At 37.8% G+C, this 18541-nt stretch overlaps 11 protein-coding genes across 11 annotated transcripts; 1 reads left to right on the forward strand and 10 right to left on the reverse strand.

Moving 5' to 3' along the window:
* Positions 1-547: 547 nt before the first annotated feature.
* Positions 548-1558, forward strand: GCK72_019793 (uncharacterized protein; the record flags this gene model as incomplete). Its single annotated transcript, XM_053733229.1, has 2 exons — positions 548-1040; positions 1155-1558. 2 exons carry the CDS (start codon positions 548-550, stop codon positions 1556-1558), a joined length of 897 nt encoding a protein of 298 aa, XP_053582142.1.
* Positions 1559-1782: 224 nt separating this feature from the next.
* GCK72_019794 (uncharacterized protein) lies at positions 1783-2747 on the reverse strand (the record flags this gene model as incomplete). The annotated part of the gene is made up of 5 exons (XM_003115947.2): positions 1783-1824; positions 1871-2374; positions 2476-2562; positions 2608-2674; positions 2737-2747. The coding sequence occupies 5 exons, from the start codon at positions 2745-2747 to the stop codon at positions 1783-1785; spliced, it is 711 nt and encodes a 236-aa protein (XP_003115995.2).
* Positions 2748-3085: 338 nt separating this feature from the next.
* Positions 3086-3509, reverse strand: GCK72_019795 (uncharacterized protein; the record flags this gene model as incomplete). Its single annotated transcript, XM_003116242.2, has 2 exons — positions 3086-3106; positions 3156-3509. The coding sequence occupies 2 exons, from the start codon at positions 3507-3509 to the stop codon at positions 3086-3088; spliced, it is 375 nt and encodes a 124-aa protein (XP_003116290.1).
* Positions 3510-4239: 730 nt separating this feature from the next.
* Positions 4240-4759, reverse strand: GCK72_019796 (uncharacterized protein; the record flags this gene model as incomplete). Its single annotated transcript, XM_053733230.1, has 2 exons — positions 4240-4641; positions 4685-4759. The coding sequence occupies 2 exons, from the start codon at positions 4757-4759 to the stop codon at positions 4240-4242; spliced, it is 477 nt and encodes a 158-aa protein (XP_053582143.1).
* A 314-nt stretch (positions 4760-5073) lies between these two features.
* Positions 5074-6852, reverse strand: GCK72_019797 (uncharacterized protein; the record flags this gene model as incomplete). Its single annotated transcript, XM_053733231.1, has 7 exons — positions 5074-5343; positions 5388-5663; positions 5711-5849; positions 5895-6051; positions 6099-6505; positions 6558-6599; positions 6779-6852. The coding sequence occupies 7 exons, from the start codon at positions 6850-6852 to the stop codon at positions 5074-5076; spliced, it is 1365 nt and encodes a 454-aa protein (XP_053582144.1).
* Positions 6853-7243: 391 nt separating this feature from the next.
* GCK72_019798 (uncharacterized protein) lies at positions 7244-7595 on the reverse strand (the record flags this gene model as incomplete). The annotated part of the gene is made up of 2 exons (XM_053733232.1): positions 7244-7408; positions 7455-7595. The coding sequence occupies 2 exons, from the start codon at positions 7593-7595 to the stop codon at positions 7244-7246; spliced, it is 306 nt and encodes a 101-aa protein (XP_053582145.1).
* Positions 7596-7858: 263 nt separating this feature from the next.
* GCK72_019799 (uncharacterized protein) lies at positions 7859-8478 on the reverse strand (the record flags this gene model as incomplete). Its single annotated transcript, XM_053733233.1, has 3 exons — positions 7859-8155; positions 8205-8421; positions 8468-8478. The coding sequence occupies 3 exons, from the start codon at positions 8476-8478 to the stop codon at positions 7859-7861; spliced, it is 525 nt and encodes a 174-aa protein (XP_053582146.1).
* Positions 8479-8668: 190 nt separating this feature from the next.
* Positions 8669-11174, reverse strand: GCK72_019800 (uncharacterized protein; the record flags this gene model as incomplete). The annotated part of the gene is made up of 9 exons (XM_053733234.1): positions 8669-9199; positions 9251-9440; positions 9495-9623; positions 9878-10020; positions 10070-10208; positions 10254-10404; positions 10461-10873; positions 10918-11061; positions 11110-11174. 9 exons carry the CDS (start codon positions 11172-11174, stop codon positions 8669-8671), a joined length of 1905 nt encoding a protein of 634 aa, XP_053582147.1.
* A 148-nt stretch (positions 11175-11322) lies between these two features.
* Positions 11323-14414, reverse strand: GCK72_019801 (uncharacterized protein; the record flags this gene model as incomplete). The annotated part of the gene is made up of 11 exons (XM_053733235.1): positions 11323-11805; positions 11849-11987; positions 12070-12226; positions 12283-12698; positions 12746-12925; positions 12971-13050; positions 13099-13350; positions 13398-13536; positions 13587-13731; positions 13777-14213; positions 14260-14414. 11 exons carry the CDS (start codon positions 14412-14414, stop codon positions 11323-11325), a joined length of 2583 nt encoding a protein of 860 aa, XP_053582148.1.
* Positions 14415-14733: 319 nt separating this feature from the next.
* On the reverse strand, positions 14734-16275 carry GCK72_019802 (uncharacterized protein; the record flags this gene model as incomplete). The annotated part of the gene is made up of 6 exons (XM_003116522.2): positions 14734-15063; positions 15108-15246; positions 15300-15438; positions 15483-15907; positions 15975-16163; positions 16208-16275. 6 exons carry the CDS (start codon positions 16273-16275, stop codon positions 14734-14736), a joined length of 1290 nt encoding a protein of 429 aa, XP_003116570.2.
* Positions 16276-16708: 433 nt separating this feature from the next.
* On the reverse strand, positions 16709-18304 carry GCK72_019803 (uncharacterized protein; the record flags this gene model as incomplete). Its single annotated transcript, XM_053733236.1, has 7 exons — positions 16709-16720; positions 16764-17132; positions 17180-17318; positions 17361-17514; positions 17561-17973; positions 18017-18121; positions 18237-18304. 7 exons carry the CDS (start codon positions 18302-18304, stop codon positions 16709-16711), a joined length of 1260 nt encoding a protein of 419 aa, XP_053582149.1.
* Between the last annotated feature and the right edge of the window lie 237 nt (positions 18305-18541).

The raw sequence follows: 18541 nt of genomic DNA on the forward strand, positions 1-18541 counted from the left end.
AAAGGTATACTGTATTTTACGTGACTATTTCCAAAAAGTCAGATTAGAGCAACTTGACTACAAACACTGATTAGTTGAAAACGTTAAGGAATTTCAAAAAAACTTCCTGCTGGGTACTGTTTCGTGTTGGAAAACTTCTTCTAGAAAATGAGAATGATTCATTTGACATTTTCTCTCTAACACTTTTGTATCCCTTCCCTTCCTTTCTGTGACTAAACTTTTGAATTTTGAGATATTATCAAGGAGAAATGGGCGGAAGACAACGAGCTAAGGAAAATTGCTACAAATAGGAGTTGAGAGAACTGGGAAGTCACAAAGCTCTCTATTTGGGCTAACATCATTGTTTCTAGTTTTCTGATATCTGAAAATGATTTATTTCTTTGCTCTCATAGCGATTTAATCTGTATTCGTGATCCAAGATGCACCATCTCCTCGAATAGAAGTGCATCTGACTGGAAAAGCTCTAGTGGAGCACATCAACAAGGTCCAATCATCTTGGGTGGCTGAATACACTGAAATTTCGGAATCTGAGAAGAAGTCTAAAGTTATGGACTCAAGATATGCCAATCCATCTTTGGATGAAGATGATTCATATGTCCTCCGCAATCAACGTATTTTACCAAGTATCCCAACCACATTCGATGCTCGTACAAACTGGCCGAAATGCAATTCTATCAAAATGGTTCGTGATCAGTCTAACTGTGGTTCGTGTTGGGCATTTGGAGCAGCTGAAGTTATCTCTGATCGTATATGCATTCATTCAAATGGAAAGGAACAACCTGTGATTTCCGCTGAAGATATTCTCACTTGTTGTGGCAAATCGTGTGGTAACGGATGTCAAGGAGGACAAGGGTTGGAGGCTATGAAATTTTGGACAACTTACGGAGCAGTAACCGGAGGAGATTATAAAGGTGATGGATGTAAACCGTATTCATTTGCTCCATGTAGTAATTGTGTGGAGTCAAAGACAACACCTTCGTGTCAAAGTAAATGTCAGTCCACGTATACGGTAACAAACTATAAAGGAGATAAACATTACGGTAAGAATGAAGGAAAGGTCACGGAGAGACACAAACATTTAGAATGTCTGATTTCTTATAACTCTAACCTTAATTGAGAAATAATTTCAAAATTAAATTAAATCTTTTCTTCAGGTACTTCTGCTTACCGTCTCGATACTTCTTCTAACGCCGTTCCAATCATCCAAAACGAGATCTACCAGAATGGACCTGTCGAAGTTGCATACACTGTATACGATGATTTCTACCATTACAAATCGGGAGTATATCATCATGTAACTGGAAAAGATACAGGAGGTCACGCCGTAAAAATCATCGGATGGGGAACCGAGAAAGGAGTCGATTACTGGCTTGTCACCAACTCATGGGGTACTTCTTTCGGAGATAAAGGATTTTTCAAGATCAGAAGAGGAACGAACGAGTGTGGAATCGAGTCGAATGTGGTAGCTGGAATGGCTAAAGTTGGAAATGGATCAGGAGAAAATTCATTTGGTTTTGTGGCTGGTTTAATGATGTTGATTGTCTATTATTTTGTTTGAAACATTATTTAACGCACGGTGCACATGTTGAGAACTGTTGATGAATCTATTGATGAATTATGATTTCGTCCAATAAAATGACAGAAATCCATTCTTATAGAGTGAAAAAATCGGTGGTTTTCGAATAATTCATTGCGTGATCAGATGAACTGTTGAAAGACAAAAAAAGAGTGAAAAGAGAGAGATAGAAGAATTCTGGCTGGAGATGAAGTTTCTCGAAGACATCAGATAATTGCAACAGAAGTAGGTGCCTTCTCATTGAAACCCTGAAACATCTGTGGATATAAAACTAATCACAGAAAAGATTTTAACCTCTGGCTTTGGTTTTTCAGCAGAAGTGTCCCTCGTGAGTTTGGTGTCAAGATGCTCAACAGATGCAGTGGTTTCTGAAGAATCAGGTCGAGAATTGTCTTCGGAGTCCTTTTCAACCGTGTCGTTCTCTTTCAACCCCGGGACAGTTGCTTGTTGCATCAACTTTTTCTTTTTCTTATTCTCCCGACTTCTTTTATTTCTCTCTTTCTTCTTTTCAGCTATTTCGTGAGCTTCCGAATCCAACTTCTCCACATCTGGAATCTCCGAAAGCATAGCTGTTAAATTATCAGTTCCCATTAGTTGCTTATGCAATTCCTCTGCCTCTTTTGGTTTCATATTCCATTCTTTTTTGTATCTTTTCACCATTTGAGTCACCACGAATTTTCGCAATTTCATTTCAGAAGGATCAGTTGTGTCATGAGGAGTTCCAAGAAGTAATTCATCCAAGATATCGTTTGCCACACTGGCACTTCCAAGCAATTCCAGAAGATCTGCACATGCTGTCTGGAAATAATGAATTCGGGATCTGTGTTTTTTGAAAGCTAAAACTGCAAAAAATAGCAGACTATGTAGCCTTTAATCATGAAGCTTGAATCTTCACTTACATTATCTTGTTTAATAATTCCGCGACGCTTCAACACTTTACAAACACCCACATATATCAATTGCATACACCTTTCGCTGAATTTCATCTGAAAATACGATATTTTTCAAACTAATTTTATCCTGCTTGATACCTGATTATATTGCTCTTTTGAAAATCCGGATATCACGCAGATTTCAAGAAACTGGGCTCTCAATTTTCTGAAAAGTTCTAAGGATTCAAATCTGAGAAAGACGTGTTCTGAAATGTTTTTCGAACATACTTGGAAGACATCAATAGTTTTGGTTAGCTCGATTGTCCCTGAAGAGTAAAATTTGGAAGACTGAAACTACACGTAATGAGAAAAAGAGAAAGCAGGGCAGACGCCAGGGTCATGGTCAGTGCAAGTCGAAATTATTAACGATTTTCTGTAATTTTTTTTTAATCGCGCCAATACTCTCATAAATGGTTGGGATCCAGCACATAGACCGGATCTTATAAAGTATTCGGCAAAAATTTTTATAAAAAGAAACAATATTTTATTTAGCACAAAAAGTTGACAGATGAATCTTGAAAACTATGCTTGAGAAAACAAGTTTTATTAGAAGACAAGACGTGAACAGTGATCATGGTTAGTCGTTGATGTTTCTGATCTGAAAATTAAGCAAATGAATACTGTAAAATAGACTGAAAGACACTTACTTCGTCAGATCTATTGGCATCTGAATCCATCTTTTTCACAGCTTCTGCCTCCTTCTGAATCAACTTCTTTTTTTTCTTATTCTCTCGGCTTCTTTTGTTTCTCTCCTTCTTCTTTTCAGCCATTTCCAAAGCTTTTGGATCCAACTCTTCAACTTTCTCCTTCAAATTGCACTTTTTCTTCATCTCTTTCTCCAATCTCTCCTCTTCTGCATAAACAGCTTTTTGTTTTTCGTACCATGCCATTTGTTTCTTGCGGAACTCTTCATCAGTTTCCATTTTTCTTCTGAATCCTTCCGGGTCCAACAACATCATCGATACAACAGCGATACTTTCGAGATATTCATCATTTATCATTGTCTCACTGAAATATTTTTCTTATTTTAGTGTAATTTGTGTACTATGAAAAAAAAAGTTCCGACAAGAATTTGCAGAGAAAAATTTGCGGGCTGAAACGCGAGACGGCACCCGGCGCGGATGAAATTCCAGCTGATTTTTTGACGGGCTATATGAAAAAAAAAACAAATTCGTGCGTTTTAGTTAATCAAACATCAAAAATATGCAAATATCCAACATACAACGTTGAAAAAATCGATTAACATACGAGTTTATCTTGAAATGCAATCTTGCTCATTATAAAATCAACTGGAATTTCATCCGCGCCGCTTGCAGTTTAAGCTCCGCCCACCATCCCTTGCCGCACTTGCGTTTCAGCTCGTAAATTTTTTTTGAAAATCCTTGTTAGAATTTTATTTTTTCAGAGTAAATGTGTAATTCAGGCATTACCTGAGAGAGATCAGGTTACATGATTGTCTGCGTTTGTTGGATTCTTCTTTATAAGTTATATAAACAAGTTCAGATACTTGTTCTTTGAGGACTGGAAGATGGGTATTTTTCCCAGGAAAAAAGATTGTTCGTTGAAAATAGCACTTTATTTAAGGAATGGTTAAAAGACACAAATGCAAGTCAACCCTTCCGAATGAAACATGAAAAAAAGTCGAGACCGAAGTAGAAAGTTCACACGATACCGACATGACCTGAAACTTCTTTCATTTGAAACAAATAGAGAAACAAACAGAATCTCACCCTACTTCCAAATAATAGCCACTTCAGAACTGTTCTCCACAACAGTTTTCAACCTCTTCTCATACTCTTTCAGCTTCATTATTTCCTCTTTGTTTTCCTCCATTTCGCGAGCTTTCGAATAGAAAGAAGAGTTCTTCTTTACTTCACTCGCAGACTCCTTTGTTTCCGAATCCTTCTTTTCCGGGCCAATATTTCCAAAAATTACTTCCTTTAAAGCCATTAACTTCATAACGTTCTCCGCGCTTTCTTTCTTTATCTGTTCACAAAATTTCAGAACTTTCTCCTCATCTTCCATGATTCCAATGAATCCATCACTTCTAATTCTTACCTCCGACTTTGAATTCTTCATGATTTCTGAACTCAATTGCATAATAATTCTCATAAGAATGGGGTTTTTCAGCGCCTGAAAACTGAATAATTTTCAGGAAAAAAGAAGTTTCACAAACCATTTCTCTATCTTTTCCATTCAAACCAACCAACTCATATGTTGCATTCAATACAAGATCTTTGGGGGCATCCATGGCTTTCCTTCGATTCGAAAATCAATAAACTGAGAGTATGGAAAATAATTGAAATTTCGGGAAAAAATGAAGAGAGGCTCGTGTCAAGGAAACGTGTGTGCCTCAATTTTTATTATCTTTCTTATTTCCTTCTTATTGCTTTTTCTGTTTTGTCTAATCACAAAACGTCTTCACTTTTATTTATAAATTATCTTCTTGAAGTGCATATGAAAATTATGAAAATCTAAATAAAGCATTTTATTCAAATAATGGAACGAATAGAAGTGTTCATGCGAATAATTTAATAGAAAGATAACGAGTAGAATTAAAGTCCATCATTTTTCACTTTTCTCAGATTGCAGCTTTCCTGAAGTTTCAGATTCAGTTGAATCTGAATCCCTCTTTTTCGCAGCTTTTTTTATCTGCTTCTTATTTTTCAGCTTCTCTCTATTTCTTTGACTTCTCTTCTTGTTCTTTTCAGCTCTTCTCAGAGCTTTCGAATCCAATTCCTCCTCTTTATCATGTTTCAAGGCGGAAGAAGATGCAGAATCGGAAGAGCTCGAGATTTTTGTTTGTGAGAATTCCGTGATAATCTCATCCAAATTCTGAAAAATTCAAATCTGCAAATAACTCTGACACTAATTCTTACCTTATCCGAGTTAGAGGTCCTGAATCCCCATGCCTTCTGAATAACATGCTTTTGAACATTCTCCTTTTTTTGTTTCTTATCATTATTTTCAAACTCCTGTCTCATAGTTTCACATTTCAATTTTAAAAATTCCGCCTCATCCTCATCATCTGGTTTTTCAACAATTCCGAGCCATTCCGGTTCATCCAGAACGCGGCGACCGATATTTTGATAGTACCAGTACTCGAAGGGATCTGAACACTTCTTGCAGAGCCAACGGAGACCGCATTTCTCATTCTGAAACGACGAAATGAATACTGAGATTATTGTTGTTGACAACAAACCTTGAAGTAATCTATGAATAACTTCTCGTATTCTTTTTTGACAGCATGGCACCAGAATCCACATTCAGACTTACAGTAGCGGAAGACAACGTTGATATTTCGATGCAATTGTCTTTTTCCTGTTACTTTATCATTCACTCTGAAAACGAGATACTATCCTGAAAGCAAGATTTTCAGAACCAACTTGGTTGCGGGGAAATTCTGTGCATCAAAAAGACACAAGTCATCCATCTCGGCGAAACGAGCAGTTGTCACACAATCTTTTGTCGAGATTTGAGCAATCTGTGCTAGGAAACCGGGTGTTTCACCACGACGATCAGACATCCAGATGGCGGAATCATCTAGAAATAAACAAGACTTTCAGAAACTACTCCTAGAAAAGACTCACGGAACGGAACAGTTCTCGAGAACAAATCAGTTCTATCGAAGAACTTTCTCGGTGTCAGACATTCCGGATCAACTTCCAATCGGAGACTCTCGATTCTCTCCAATATTTCCCAATCGCAGATCAAACTCATCACTTTTCGCATATCCAGCTGCGTCGTATCATCCATTACCAACTTTTTGATTCGAAACTTGCAAGCACGGAAATGATTAAGGATGTTGATAGTTTCCCAACTGATTCCACATGAATCCTTTTCATTGAAATACTCCAAATCCCATTCGAAAGTTTCGATGAGACTATGGGGATTCCGATTGAAAAATTGTCTCAGGAGGAACGCACCCGTTTTGTGTGGATCTTCAGAAGGGAGAAACTTGATAGTAGCCTCTTTTGGGTCATAGCTATTCTGGGTTCTAAGAAGAAAAAAAGATTTTCTGATTGACCGAACATCTCAAAATCTCTTACCTGTAGACCAAAGTTCCTCCTTCCTTTTTCACAAATTCCAATCTATAAAACTGGCCGATTCCCGTATGAATCACAACCAGGCATTTGTCTTCTTTTATACCGAATCTGACACGTGGAACGTACAACTCCATCGACTTAATGATGTCCATTTCACAATGACAAGTAAGACTCATGGCATTTCTGATAGATTTTATAGGATTTTATAAATTAAGTTCAATTACCTGCTGATAAAATCCAGCTTTTTGTAAGCTTCTTGTTTCACTTCGGGTGGGAGAGCAGACCATTCAACAGCCATTTTTGAAATGATTCAGAACTATTGACTGAAGTGAACGACGAATTTTTCGAGGAGAGAAAGAGAGACGACGTGGCAAAATGCTGATGACTTTCTCGGAAATTTCCACGACGCAGTTTGAACTTTTTACGTGGACTTTTCACGTGGAAGTGTGTATCCGAATTTTTCACGTTTTTATTCAATTCTTTGTTTCAAGGTTTTGAGCCGTCTCAATAATCGCAAAACGCCATATTCGTCATAATTGTAGAAAATTCAGTTTCTTATAGTTTGAGTTAAAAACGTGAATAATCAACACAAAGTTCACTTTTTGATATAGAATTGGAGAAGAGTATGATGATGCTTTCGAGCATTCGAAACTGATTATCTACACTGTACAGTGCACAGTGCACTGTTGCTACAAGAACTGAGGGCAGAAATAAACATGACTTTCATTTATGAAATCACCCAAACACATAAATGAACATCCACAGCAAGCTAGGAATAATTTGAAAAGAAAAGGGATGACGTAGAAGATAAAATACAAGACGAGAAGACAGAAGTTGGCGAGCAATGGTTTTTCCTGAAAAACAAGATGATTGAACATTTCATAACCACATCTCGCCTACCGTTCCATCTCTCGGAATATTGAAGAATTCTGCAAATTTACGAAGAAAGAGAGCGGCGTATTCGTCCACTATATCTCCATCATCATTCTCCCAGTCTGCTGTATCCAGACGCAACATTCTGCTATATTGAGAAGCTCTCATTTTTCGCCGTTTGATCATTTGTGGTCTAAATGATACAATTGTTTCGATGATTTCAGTCGTGTTCGACTCTCAACAATTGTTCAAAGACTTACCGATAGTTATTCTTGGTTCTCGGCATTGTAAACTGCTGAAATAGTTCTTGCAGCAAGATAAATAAAGTTGCTAGTGACACATGTCAAAAATGCAAAAAATTGAGAACAAGCGATTAAACAAACGTGTTTATTTAAAAATGTTTACATCATGCATCATAATCTCTTGAAAAATTAATTTAAATAACGCTTGACGACTCTATAGCATAATGGGTAGAGAAAATAAAAGATGACTGCAACAAGGACAGGAACAACTATAAAAACACAGAAACAAGACCATCTGCTGTTTGTTCTGACTGTCTTCTTGCCGTTCTGCACAGCCATTGTGAAGATTGGATAGCTGGGAACTATCATTGGTTTCTTATTTTGGACATCTACGATTATAGGAATTCCACGTTCGGCACGGTATTTCATAGTTGCGTATGCGAGGATATCATGGACAAACGGAGTTGGTTTCATAGGTGGGAATTTCTGAAAACAAGTTCAAGTGGCATTGGATTCTGAAGACTCTTTTTTCTACATGATTTCCTCGATCACCAGCCTTTGCAGTCTTCTTTTTCTCCTCTTTTTTGATTCCCTCATCGTCAAAAATAATTGCATCTCTGAGTTGTGGGTACTTTCCGAGCTCTTTCTTTATTTTCTCAGTCGGACTGTGTATCAATATTTTTCCATCATCAGTCACACTGCTATAAGAGTACATTCCATTTTCTATCGAACCGAATACGAGCATTTGTCTTCTGGAAAACACAAACGGTTCCTTTTGTTTGAAACTTCAAAACCTACTTTTGAGCCATTTTTCTTTGTTCTGCTGAATTTAAATATAGAAACTGAATTCAATGTTTTCAGAACCGCTTGGAAACATTTTCCACGTGGAATCCAAACAGAAGGGACAGGTTGAAACTCAGACTGTCACGTTTCTATCTGAATCTCTAAAACATTTTCTATTTTATAAATACAAGTTTTATCTTCCAAATATCTATAATTTTACATGACAAGTTGTTTGAAGAACAAGATGATAGCATCGAAAAGAGGGGAGCCGACATAACAAATGAGTGGAACATAGATGGGAGCAAGGACAAAAAGATAGAAGTAGACTTGTTTCCAGTTGATTTCGGAAGAGTTTGGAATACATTTTTTCTGGATTAGATTGGGAAGCATTCGCTCAAACGCTTCCTTCTCAGCTTGGGCTGAAATTTCGGAAGCAGTTGGAATGGGATCTGACTCCTTCTCCGCGTGATTTTTCTCAACTGAAATCAGATTTTTGGGCTTCGGGGTAATCTCAACAATTGGATCTTCTGATTTCAGTGGAACTGGTGTTTTCTTTGTGTTCGTCTTCTTTTTGGGAGCTGCTGGAACAGTCTTCTTTGGTTCCGGAGACTGTTTTCGATAAGCTGGAGTCGGAGGCGATCTGGCGTTTTTCCCTTTCCCTTGAGCAAAGTTGCGTCTCTCTTCAGCTCTGCGGATTGCTGCCGTCATGATATCCGGAACAGTCAGAATTCCATTGTTGTTGACTTTCTAAAAGAAAAAATAATTAGTCAAGAGCATACAATATTCCAGGTCACGTACCGATCTATTCTTACTCTTCTTCAATTTCTCCTCCACTTCATAAACGAAAATATCCCTGAATTGTCCATAAGCCTTGAAGACTCTTATTTTCTGTGGATCCGTCTCGTGAATCATTATTTTCCCATCTTCCGTCGCACTAGCCCAGCAACAGGCACCAAAATCGCCGGGACCAAGTTGGAGCAGTACTCGTCTGAAAGAGTTTACAAAAATATACGTAGCAAGAAGAATAAAAATAGATACTCACTTCTCTTCGATAACCATTCCTCTTCGTTTTCTAGTTCTACAGACGAAAAAACGAGAACGAATGAGTTTTCGAATTAATATTTGATGATTGCCACGTTTTCTTGTGTTGTTTATAACATGAGCATCAAAACTGTATACCAAAGGTCACGTGAAATAAATTGTTGAAAAATTTATTGGAAATCAAGCGGAAAGATAGAAAAAAAGAGAAAGAACAACATAGAGAGAAGAATTGGAAACACTATTGACAACACCAATTTCAACAGTTTTTTACTTTTTTGATCTCCTGAATCCACCGTCTTCATCTCATCGTTATCTGTTGGTTCCTTCATCAGCTCCTCCCTTATTTTTTCTCTCAATGTCCGCACGGTTCTCAAAAATCCTGACATTTCCTTCTTGTTCGTCGGTCGATATCCGATATCAGTCCACTGTGGCTCATGGTAGACACGACGAGGCAGATTACGGTAGAACCAATAGTCAAAAGGGTCAGAGCATTTCTTGCAAAACCAACGAAGACCGCAAGTTTCATTCTGAAAAGAATGTTGATGTGAGAAGACTCTCTCCCCATGTTACATTTACCTTGAAATACTCCAAATAATTCTCTTCTCGATCCATTTTGACCATGTGAATCCAAAGTCCACATTCCGATTTATTCCAACGGAGCACAAGATTCAAGTTAGGCGCTTCCACTCGTTTCAGTTCAACTTTACGGTTGAGTCTATAAAGAAATAATGGACAAAAAGACACACAGGCAGACGCTTACTTTGTACTCTTCGTCTTCTCAACCTCCCACAGTCGAACATCTCGTTTATCCAACAGACGACACGTGGCAACTCCATCGACTTTCCAAGCCTTCTGCATCAACATATTTGTGTCTTCTTTACAAGGTCCAGACATGAACATTTGGGTTTCAGCTGAGCAGAAAAATTACAGTTTAGTTAAAGAAGATACCTCTGTTCTCTCAACTCACAAAGCGTCATTTCACCACAAATTTCAGTCGTATCGAACACTTTCCGAGGGGTTATGTAGTTAGTTTCAAAGAAGATTCCTTCCATAGCGACCTCTGTGAGAACAGAAAAATCAATTATGAATTGATGGAAGTATGATTCAATTTGAGAATGAGTGGAGGAGTTGGTGATGAACTTTTTGGCACGAAATACGGTTCCCGGTCTCTTATCTTTTGACCCCAATACTTTTGTCATCTCTTTAAAAATCTTCATCTGTTCTTGAGGATCTGGATCCGAGAATTCGATTTCCAGAGCCCCGATAAGTATAGACTGGTCGATAATGACACTCTTGAGTATAGCAGATGCAAAACGGATTGGGGAGACATCATTGACTTTTGCAGATACAGTATCCTCTTGGTTATAACTATTCTCTGATCTGAAACTATCAGAATTATGAAACCTGAATTATAATGTGTCTACCTGTGAACAACAACTCCGCCGCATCCTCTCACAAACTCCATTCTCAGAAATCTCTGGACTCCTGTATAAATCACAACAAGACATCTATCCAAGTCCTTGAATGAAAATCTGGCACGTGGTACATAAGAGTTTGAGGAGGAGTTTCTGGAAATGAACACTTCGGATAATTTGCAAAATTAATGTAAGCAATACCTGACAATCGAGTCAGCTTCTTGAAGAAGATCCAACTGCGACTTGATGGGAATTTCATTCGACATGCTGTTTAGTCAATGAAAAATTAAGACGAATAGTTTATATAAGTGGCTTCATTTAATCGAAACAAATCTCAATTAGAAAAAAAACAGTGTTCGTGGGAGGGCACGTGTAAAACACGGAAGAAAACCATTGGTATCAACTAGCAAATGATCAATAAACAAACGAGTAGAACATGTAAAAGAACATAATAGAGAACAAGATAACATCGATGAAGTGGTAAACGTTTTTAGAAAACTCGCTTGAAGCCTCCACTCGTAATTCGCAAATTGTTTCAGAACTTTTCTCCTCCACTTCGACTTCTTGCTCCACTTCCTCAACTTCAGAGGGTTCACCTGATTCCTCGGATTCAGAAGACCTCTCCACATTCTCCACCATTTTTCGAAATCCCCACGATTTCACTTGATTCTTCTCATCCGGTATGGACAACTTCTCCTCAGCTACTATATCTTTTATTAGTTTTCCAGCGCATCCAGCCAAATATTCCACACTAGGTCTAACTTCTTCTGTTTGACACAATACAACATCACACCATTCTGGTTCGTAGTATAATCGACGTGGCAGAGTACGGTAGAACCAGTAGTCGAATGGATCACAACACTTCTTGCAAAGAGTTTCAAGGCCGCAAGTTTCAGTCTGAAAGAGTTCGGTACAAAAAATAACTTGTACAGTGTGCTACCTTGAAATATTCGAGATACTCGGCCTCATTTTCAGCTTTGACCATATTCATCCAGAAACCACACGACGACTGATTCATACGAAGAACTAGATTCTCCTCCTTATTTACGCAACGACTCATCTTCACATGTTCATTAAGCCTATAAAATAATTAAATTAATAGACAATTTTCTCTGTATGCAACTATGCAAATATCTTTTTTACACAATCAGTACCACTAACATTTCATTAGAAACCACTTCGAATCCACCAGCAGGAAATTTGTAAGGCTTGCTGAAGCGCATTGATGTGAATCCAACATCATAAGCGTTTTCGAACCATTTCATTCTTCCAAGGACATCATCTCCCACCCATTTTAACATATTATGTGCCGTTCTGGCTAAAAAAGTTGAGTTAATACAACAAAATTATTAATATAAATCAGTATAGACTCACTGTTTCTCAAGTTCATCTCATCTTGAATACAGACTTTAGTCACCAACACTTCTGGGACGAGATGGTCGGCTCCGATCAGAATTTCATCAACTCTAGCTTCCTTTCTTACAGTATTGTCACCAAATAAACCCACGAAGAATCCTTGAATTTCCCGAGACATATTAGGACTGAAAACGAGTCTCTTCACACGGAACGATCTTTTTTCTCCTATTTCTTTCCACAGACGTTTCAAAATTTGAGAAGTCAACTCAATATGAATCAACTCGTCTTTTCCAAAAAACTCGATTTCCATAGTTCCGAGAAGGACTGATTTGTGAAGGAAAAGACTCTTGAGAATTGAAATCGACAGTGGCAACAAGGCGGTCTTTGGAATTTGTTTGATGTCAGCTTCTTTCAGATTATAACTGTTTTCTAGCCTAAAAATTCTAAAACTGCATTATCAAAAAATATAGATCAGACGCACTTATAGATCGCCACTCCGCCCTTTCCTCTTCTAAGCTCCAATCTCAAAAACGTTTCAATGCCAATATAAACCATTAGCATACACTTGTCCTCCTTGATTGAAAGTCTAACTCGTGGCACATGAAAATGAGACGAGTCGACAGCAACACGATCTCTACGAGAGACAGTTCTCATGGCATGCCTGAAAATGATAAACCGTTTTGAATATGTAAATATCCGCACCAACCTGCTCATTAGATCCAATTTCTTGATAACTTCGTGTTTCAGTTCCAATGGTAAACGTGTCCAGCAGTTTCTAGGAAGATTCTGAAAAACAAGTAGGATTAAAACATGAGAAGTTACAAAAAATGAAACCTGCTCCTCCCAAATTCTTTGTTTTTCCTCTTCCAACTCTTTCTGCTTCTCCTTTTCTTCTTTCTCAACTTTTGCCTTCACTACTTCTAACTCTTTCTCATATTTCAGAAGTTTTTCTTTTGATTCTGGACGATCGACGACATCACACCATTCTGTTTCATGATAGACACGACGTGGTAGGTTATGATAAAACCAATACTCAAATGGATCAGAGCATTCCTTGCAGAACCAACGGAGACCGCAGGTTTCTTTCTGAAATATTATAAAGTTGTTAATGTAACAGAAAAAAACAACGATACCTTGAAATACTCTTCATACTTTTTCTCATTCTCCAGACTCAAACAATGAAACCATACTCCACACGCAGACTTATTCATACGAGTTACTTGATTCCTCTCCTTATTGACAAATCTTTTCAATTCCACTTTCTCGTTGAGTCTGAAACATGTTGTAAATTGGGTTAATACCTATTCAATCTTTCAATTTACCTTCTAATCGGGAACTTTTGATCATCAAAAACACATGATCCATATTTTTGTGAAAAGCGTAAAGTGGCAAAACATTCGGTTTCTTCTGCCAGTTTGTACAGAAGCGAAACCCCTTCTGAGCCATAGCATGTGATCATAGAGTTACCTGAAATCAAACTTACCCTTCACTATTGACAGTATCTCCACTTACGATACATATCTCCATTGTTCGTTAACTCGAAAACGCTGTCAAAAGCTTGTATTGGGAAAGCTGCCTTCGAATGAATAACCAATTTCTCCGCATTCGTGTCTCCAATTCCACCATCAAATTGAAAAAGTAGAGCTAATGCGTATGCAGCAACATTTTCATGTACAACACTATTAGTCACTAGTTTCTTGATGAGAAGTTTCGAATCAGGCCCATCGATTAATTTCAGATGACGTTCAATATCCTCTACAATTTTTTCTTGTTTCATCTCGTCTCTTTCAGAAAATTCGAGCTCGAAAGTTCCAATTATCGTTGGATCGTTGATATAGTGTTTGAGAATAGCAGAAGTTCCAAAAAGAATCGAAGAAAATGAGTCTTCATCGGATGGAATAGAAAAATGTTGAGGTTTAACATTTCTCCGATCGTATGTGTTTCTCATTCTGAATTATTATGGATAACAATATTTCATGTTGCAAAAGTACTCACTGATAGATGTTCGCGGTTCCAGATGAAGTTTGTATAATCTCAAACCTCTCAAAATCGTCGACATCTATGTAAACCACAATCAAGCATTTGTCTTCTTTAACAGCAAGTCTGATACGTGGAACAAATTTCTTCGGTAAACCACTCGATTTCAACATTGTCAGTGAGCTGCTGGGAAAAACTGAAACTGAATTTTCTCCCTTTCTTACGTGGAACTGGTTTAGAAAACCAACGTGGAATATTTCAAAAGCTCCACGTAAACATTTGACACGTGGTTTGAGATAAAGCAACTACGTAAGTTCACGTTATATTGAAAATAGTTTTTTTTTTTGAATTCACAAAACTAGATGTCCCAAAAGAGAAACTTCATACAAATGGGATCACTTGAAATGGGAACAATACGATAAAACAGACGTAGGAATTAAACAGAACATTGACTTGTTCACTAAAACTAGAACAGTAGACATTATAAAAACATCAATTATTTTTGGCGGCAGTCTTTTTGAATCCCCACGACTTGATAACTTCAACTTCTGGAGTCTCGACGCCAGCCAATTGTTTCTCCTTTCTTCTCTTATTCTTCGCCGCCTTCTTTCTTCTTTTCTCGTCCTCTGCAGCGACTTTCAACGACTCCTCAACTATTTTGTTGTATTTCTTGAGTTCATTTGGGAAACGAGCATAAGGACGATAGATGATGTTGAGCCATTCCGGTTCATTGCAGAGACGACGTGGCAGATTCTGATAGAACCAATACTCGAATGGATCTGCACACTTCTTGCAAAGATAGCGGAGACCACAGGTTTCATTCTAAAAATTTTGATGGTGAGTGCTAAAAGAATAAAGAAAAATACCTTCAAGAAAGTGGCAAATTTCTTCTCGAAGTGTGGTGGCATTATATGCATCCAGACTCCACAATCAGATTTGTAATAGCGAACCACAAGACCGTATGACTCGTTCATGAAACGTTTCATCTGAATTTGGTCGCTGAATCTGAAAAACAAAATAGAAATTGATTTCATAACAAATGATTTGTGAGACTGTACCTCGTGATTGGAGTAGGATCTAGATCCCAAATAGCACGTTGTTCATCTTTAATAAAACGACCAGTTGTCATTCCATCGGTAGTTCTTGCATAATTCAGCAACGTCTGCATATTCACACCCATAAAAGTTCGAGTTTGACCTGAGAAAGAATTAGTTCAATCAGGCAAATAAACAGAAACTCACGAAAGATTTTCTGGCGATCATCAATTTCAAAAGTTCTGTCGAAAGCCATTACTGGAGGTGCCATGTTTGGATAAATTTTGAGAATATCATTATCCGATTCAACCAAGTCTTCTTTGGAGAGAAGTACTTCTCGAATTGCATTGATAACTTCACTTTTCATGTACCAATTGGTTGCCATCTTCTTCACTCGGAATACATTGACTGGGTACAATGGATTACCATCCAGAGAACGAGTAAGCAAACCGAAAGTTATTATTTGAATCATTTCACTTCCTTCTGAAAACTCGAATTCCATTGTTCCGATGAGAATTGATTTATGGACAAAGAGAGTTTTGAGGATTGATCCAGCTACTTCAACAGACGTTTTCTCATCGTAAGGGAGCACTTTAACAGAGGCCTCGTTCAAGTCGTAGCTGTTTTGAAGGCTGAAATGGAAGAAATGAAAAATGAGCAGTGAGAGAAAAAATAATCTGTTTGAATCCAACAACTCACCGATGAATCATAGTTCCTCTTGCCTCTTTCATCTCCGAGAACTCCATTCTCAAGAACTCCTCAATTCCAGTGTAAACAACAATCAGAGCTTTGTTATCACGTCCCTGCGAGAATCTGACACGTGGAACATACAAATCAGTGGAGTCCACGACTTCCCGATCGGCATGAGAGACACATCTCATGGCATATCTGGAAATTGAAACAGGTTATTGTAGAGACTCCTCTTCGCTTACCTGCTCATGAGATCCAATCTCTTGAAGACCTCTCTCTTGGAGTCATCCGGCAAATCAATCCACTCCATTTGAAGACAAAAAAATATCAGAGAAATAATAGAAAAGGAAATGAAAAAAATCCCGTAACTGGCAGTTTTCGCTTTTCTTCTCGTGTAACACGTGGCAAAACACAAAAACAAAGTGACACGTCACGGCCTCCACAAAGAACTGCAAGGTCACGTGAAACGAATTTTTCACGTTTTTCACTAATTGTTTTAAACGCTTGAACTTGAATATCAGAAACTGAACGTTTTTGAGCCCCAAATTGTTAGAGAACAAGCTGGTCAGTGAATGAAAGAAATTCTCATGCACCAAGAAAACTGATACATGTCGATCGAATAAGACAAGAAAGAAGAAGAAAAAGGAGAAAGCTGGATCAGATGATTTACAATACTTTATTCTTCAAAAGAGAATATTCAAGAATTGTTGGTGGCGAGATGTTTGAAACGGAGAACGCATAGACTAGACGATGATCTGGAAATTTAGATTTCTTTCAGTTTTATAATTTTTTGCTAACCTCTCCAGAGTTCTCATGAACTGACATTTGAGCTGTTGATTTCACAAGTTGATCCATCTCAATTTTCTTTTGAATTCCAAATCCCCACGAGTTGAACTCATCGTCTTTCTTTGTGAGTGTCTTGGATTTCTTCTGTTTCTTCTGTTTCCTCTTACTTTTCTTGTCTTCGTCTTGAAATTTCTTTTTCAATTTCATTGCATTTTCTATCATTTCGATATCTTTTGTGTCTTTATTTGCATCTTGGGAAAGAATTCCTACATCACTCCATTCCGGTTCATGATGGATACGACGTGGCAAGTTTTGATAGAACCAGTAGTCGAATGGATCAGAGCACTTCTCGCAAAGGTAGCGAAGACCACAAGTTTCGTTCTGGAATTACTGAAATTCATATGGAAAAACATGAAACATGTGAAAACCTTGAAAAAATTAACGTATTTTTTCTCGTTATACATTTTCATTATGTGAACCCAGACACCACACTTTGACTTATTCCAGCGAGTGACTATGTCAATTTGAGGAACAACGACACGTTTCATCTCAACATCTTTATTGAGTCTGTAAGGAAGAGATGTTTGTCTGTTCATCCGGATGTCTCACCTCTCACTAGTAATTTTCTGATGGTCCCACAGGAATACGTCCTGAATTTTGGACCAACGACACGTTGTATACCCATTTTCAGTTTCCATGGCCTTTTCCACCATTTTGAAACGACAATCAGCCCGACGCTCCGCCATATAGATATCATTTAGACCTGGAATGAAGAAATATCTCTAGCTAACAACGATCTAGAGACTCACGAATGATCTGTTCTCCGTATCTTTTAGATGTTTCCATCGTTATTCTCGGTGTCAGTGACTCTGTTTCCCATACAATTCCCTCTCTTTCCACCTCTTCCAACACCATACAATTGAATAGTGACAAATGACATGCATCGATGATTTGAAGAGAAGTCATCCAGTTCGCATGGAATCTCTTCACATTGAATTGACTCGATCCCGTTTTTGCCTTGGATCCAATTACAGAAAGAATACGTTCTAATTGGTTGATTTGGCTTAAGAAATTGCAAGTATCGAATTCAAGTTCAAAAGTTCCAATGAGAGTTGATTCATAATTGAAGAGGTTTCTGAGGATGGAACATGCCAAAACAGTAGGGACAGATTCAGTGAATACTTTAACAATTGCCTTTTTAAGGTCATAACTGTTCTCCATTCTGAAAAGAAATGTGAGTTGGAAGGAGTGCCTTCACTGCTCACTTATGAATCACACAACCATTCTCTCCTTTCGAAATCTCCATTCTCAAAAACTTGTCGATTCCAGTGTAAACCACAACCAGACACTTGTCGTCTTTGATCGAAAGTCTAACACGTGGAACGTAGAGTTCAGTGGAATTTTCAACTTCCATATCAGTACGAGAGACATTTCTCATAGCATGTCTGGAAATTGGTAAAGTCGGGGCTCGGTGGTCTACAGTACCTGCTCATAAAATCCAATCTCTTGATGACTTCTCTCTTCGATTCATCCGGCAAAACACTCCATTCCATCATTCTTTGAGACCAAAACGGAGAGAATCAAGAATAGATTTCTATTGACTGTCTTGAATATTTGCCTAAAGTGACACGTAGCATAAGAACCCGAGAACAGGGGAGGTCACGATTATATTATATTTTATAGCAGAAATTAAAAAGAGAATTGAGAAAGATTATAAAAATAGACGAGTACCTATACCCTCTTTTCAATTTCCCCGTACAAGAAGTAAAATACGAATCTTTATTCATGAT

Source organism: Caenorhabditis remanei, chromosome V (genome assembly GCF_010183535.1).
Source record: "Caenorhabditis remanei strain PX506 chromosome V, whole genome shotgun sequence".
Lineage (NCBI taxonomy): Eukaryota > Metazoa > Nematoda > Chromadorea > Rhabditida > Rhabditidae > Caenorhabditis > Caenorhabditis remanei.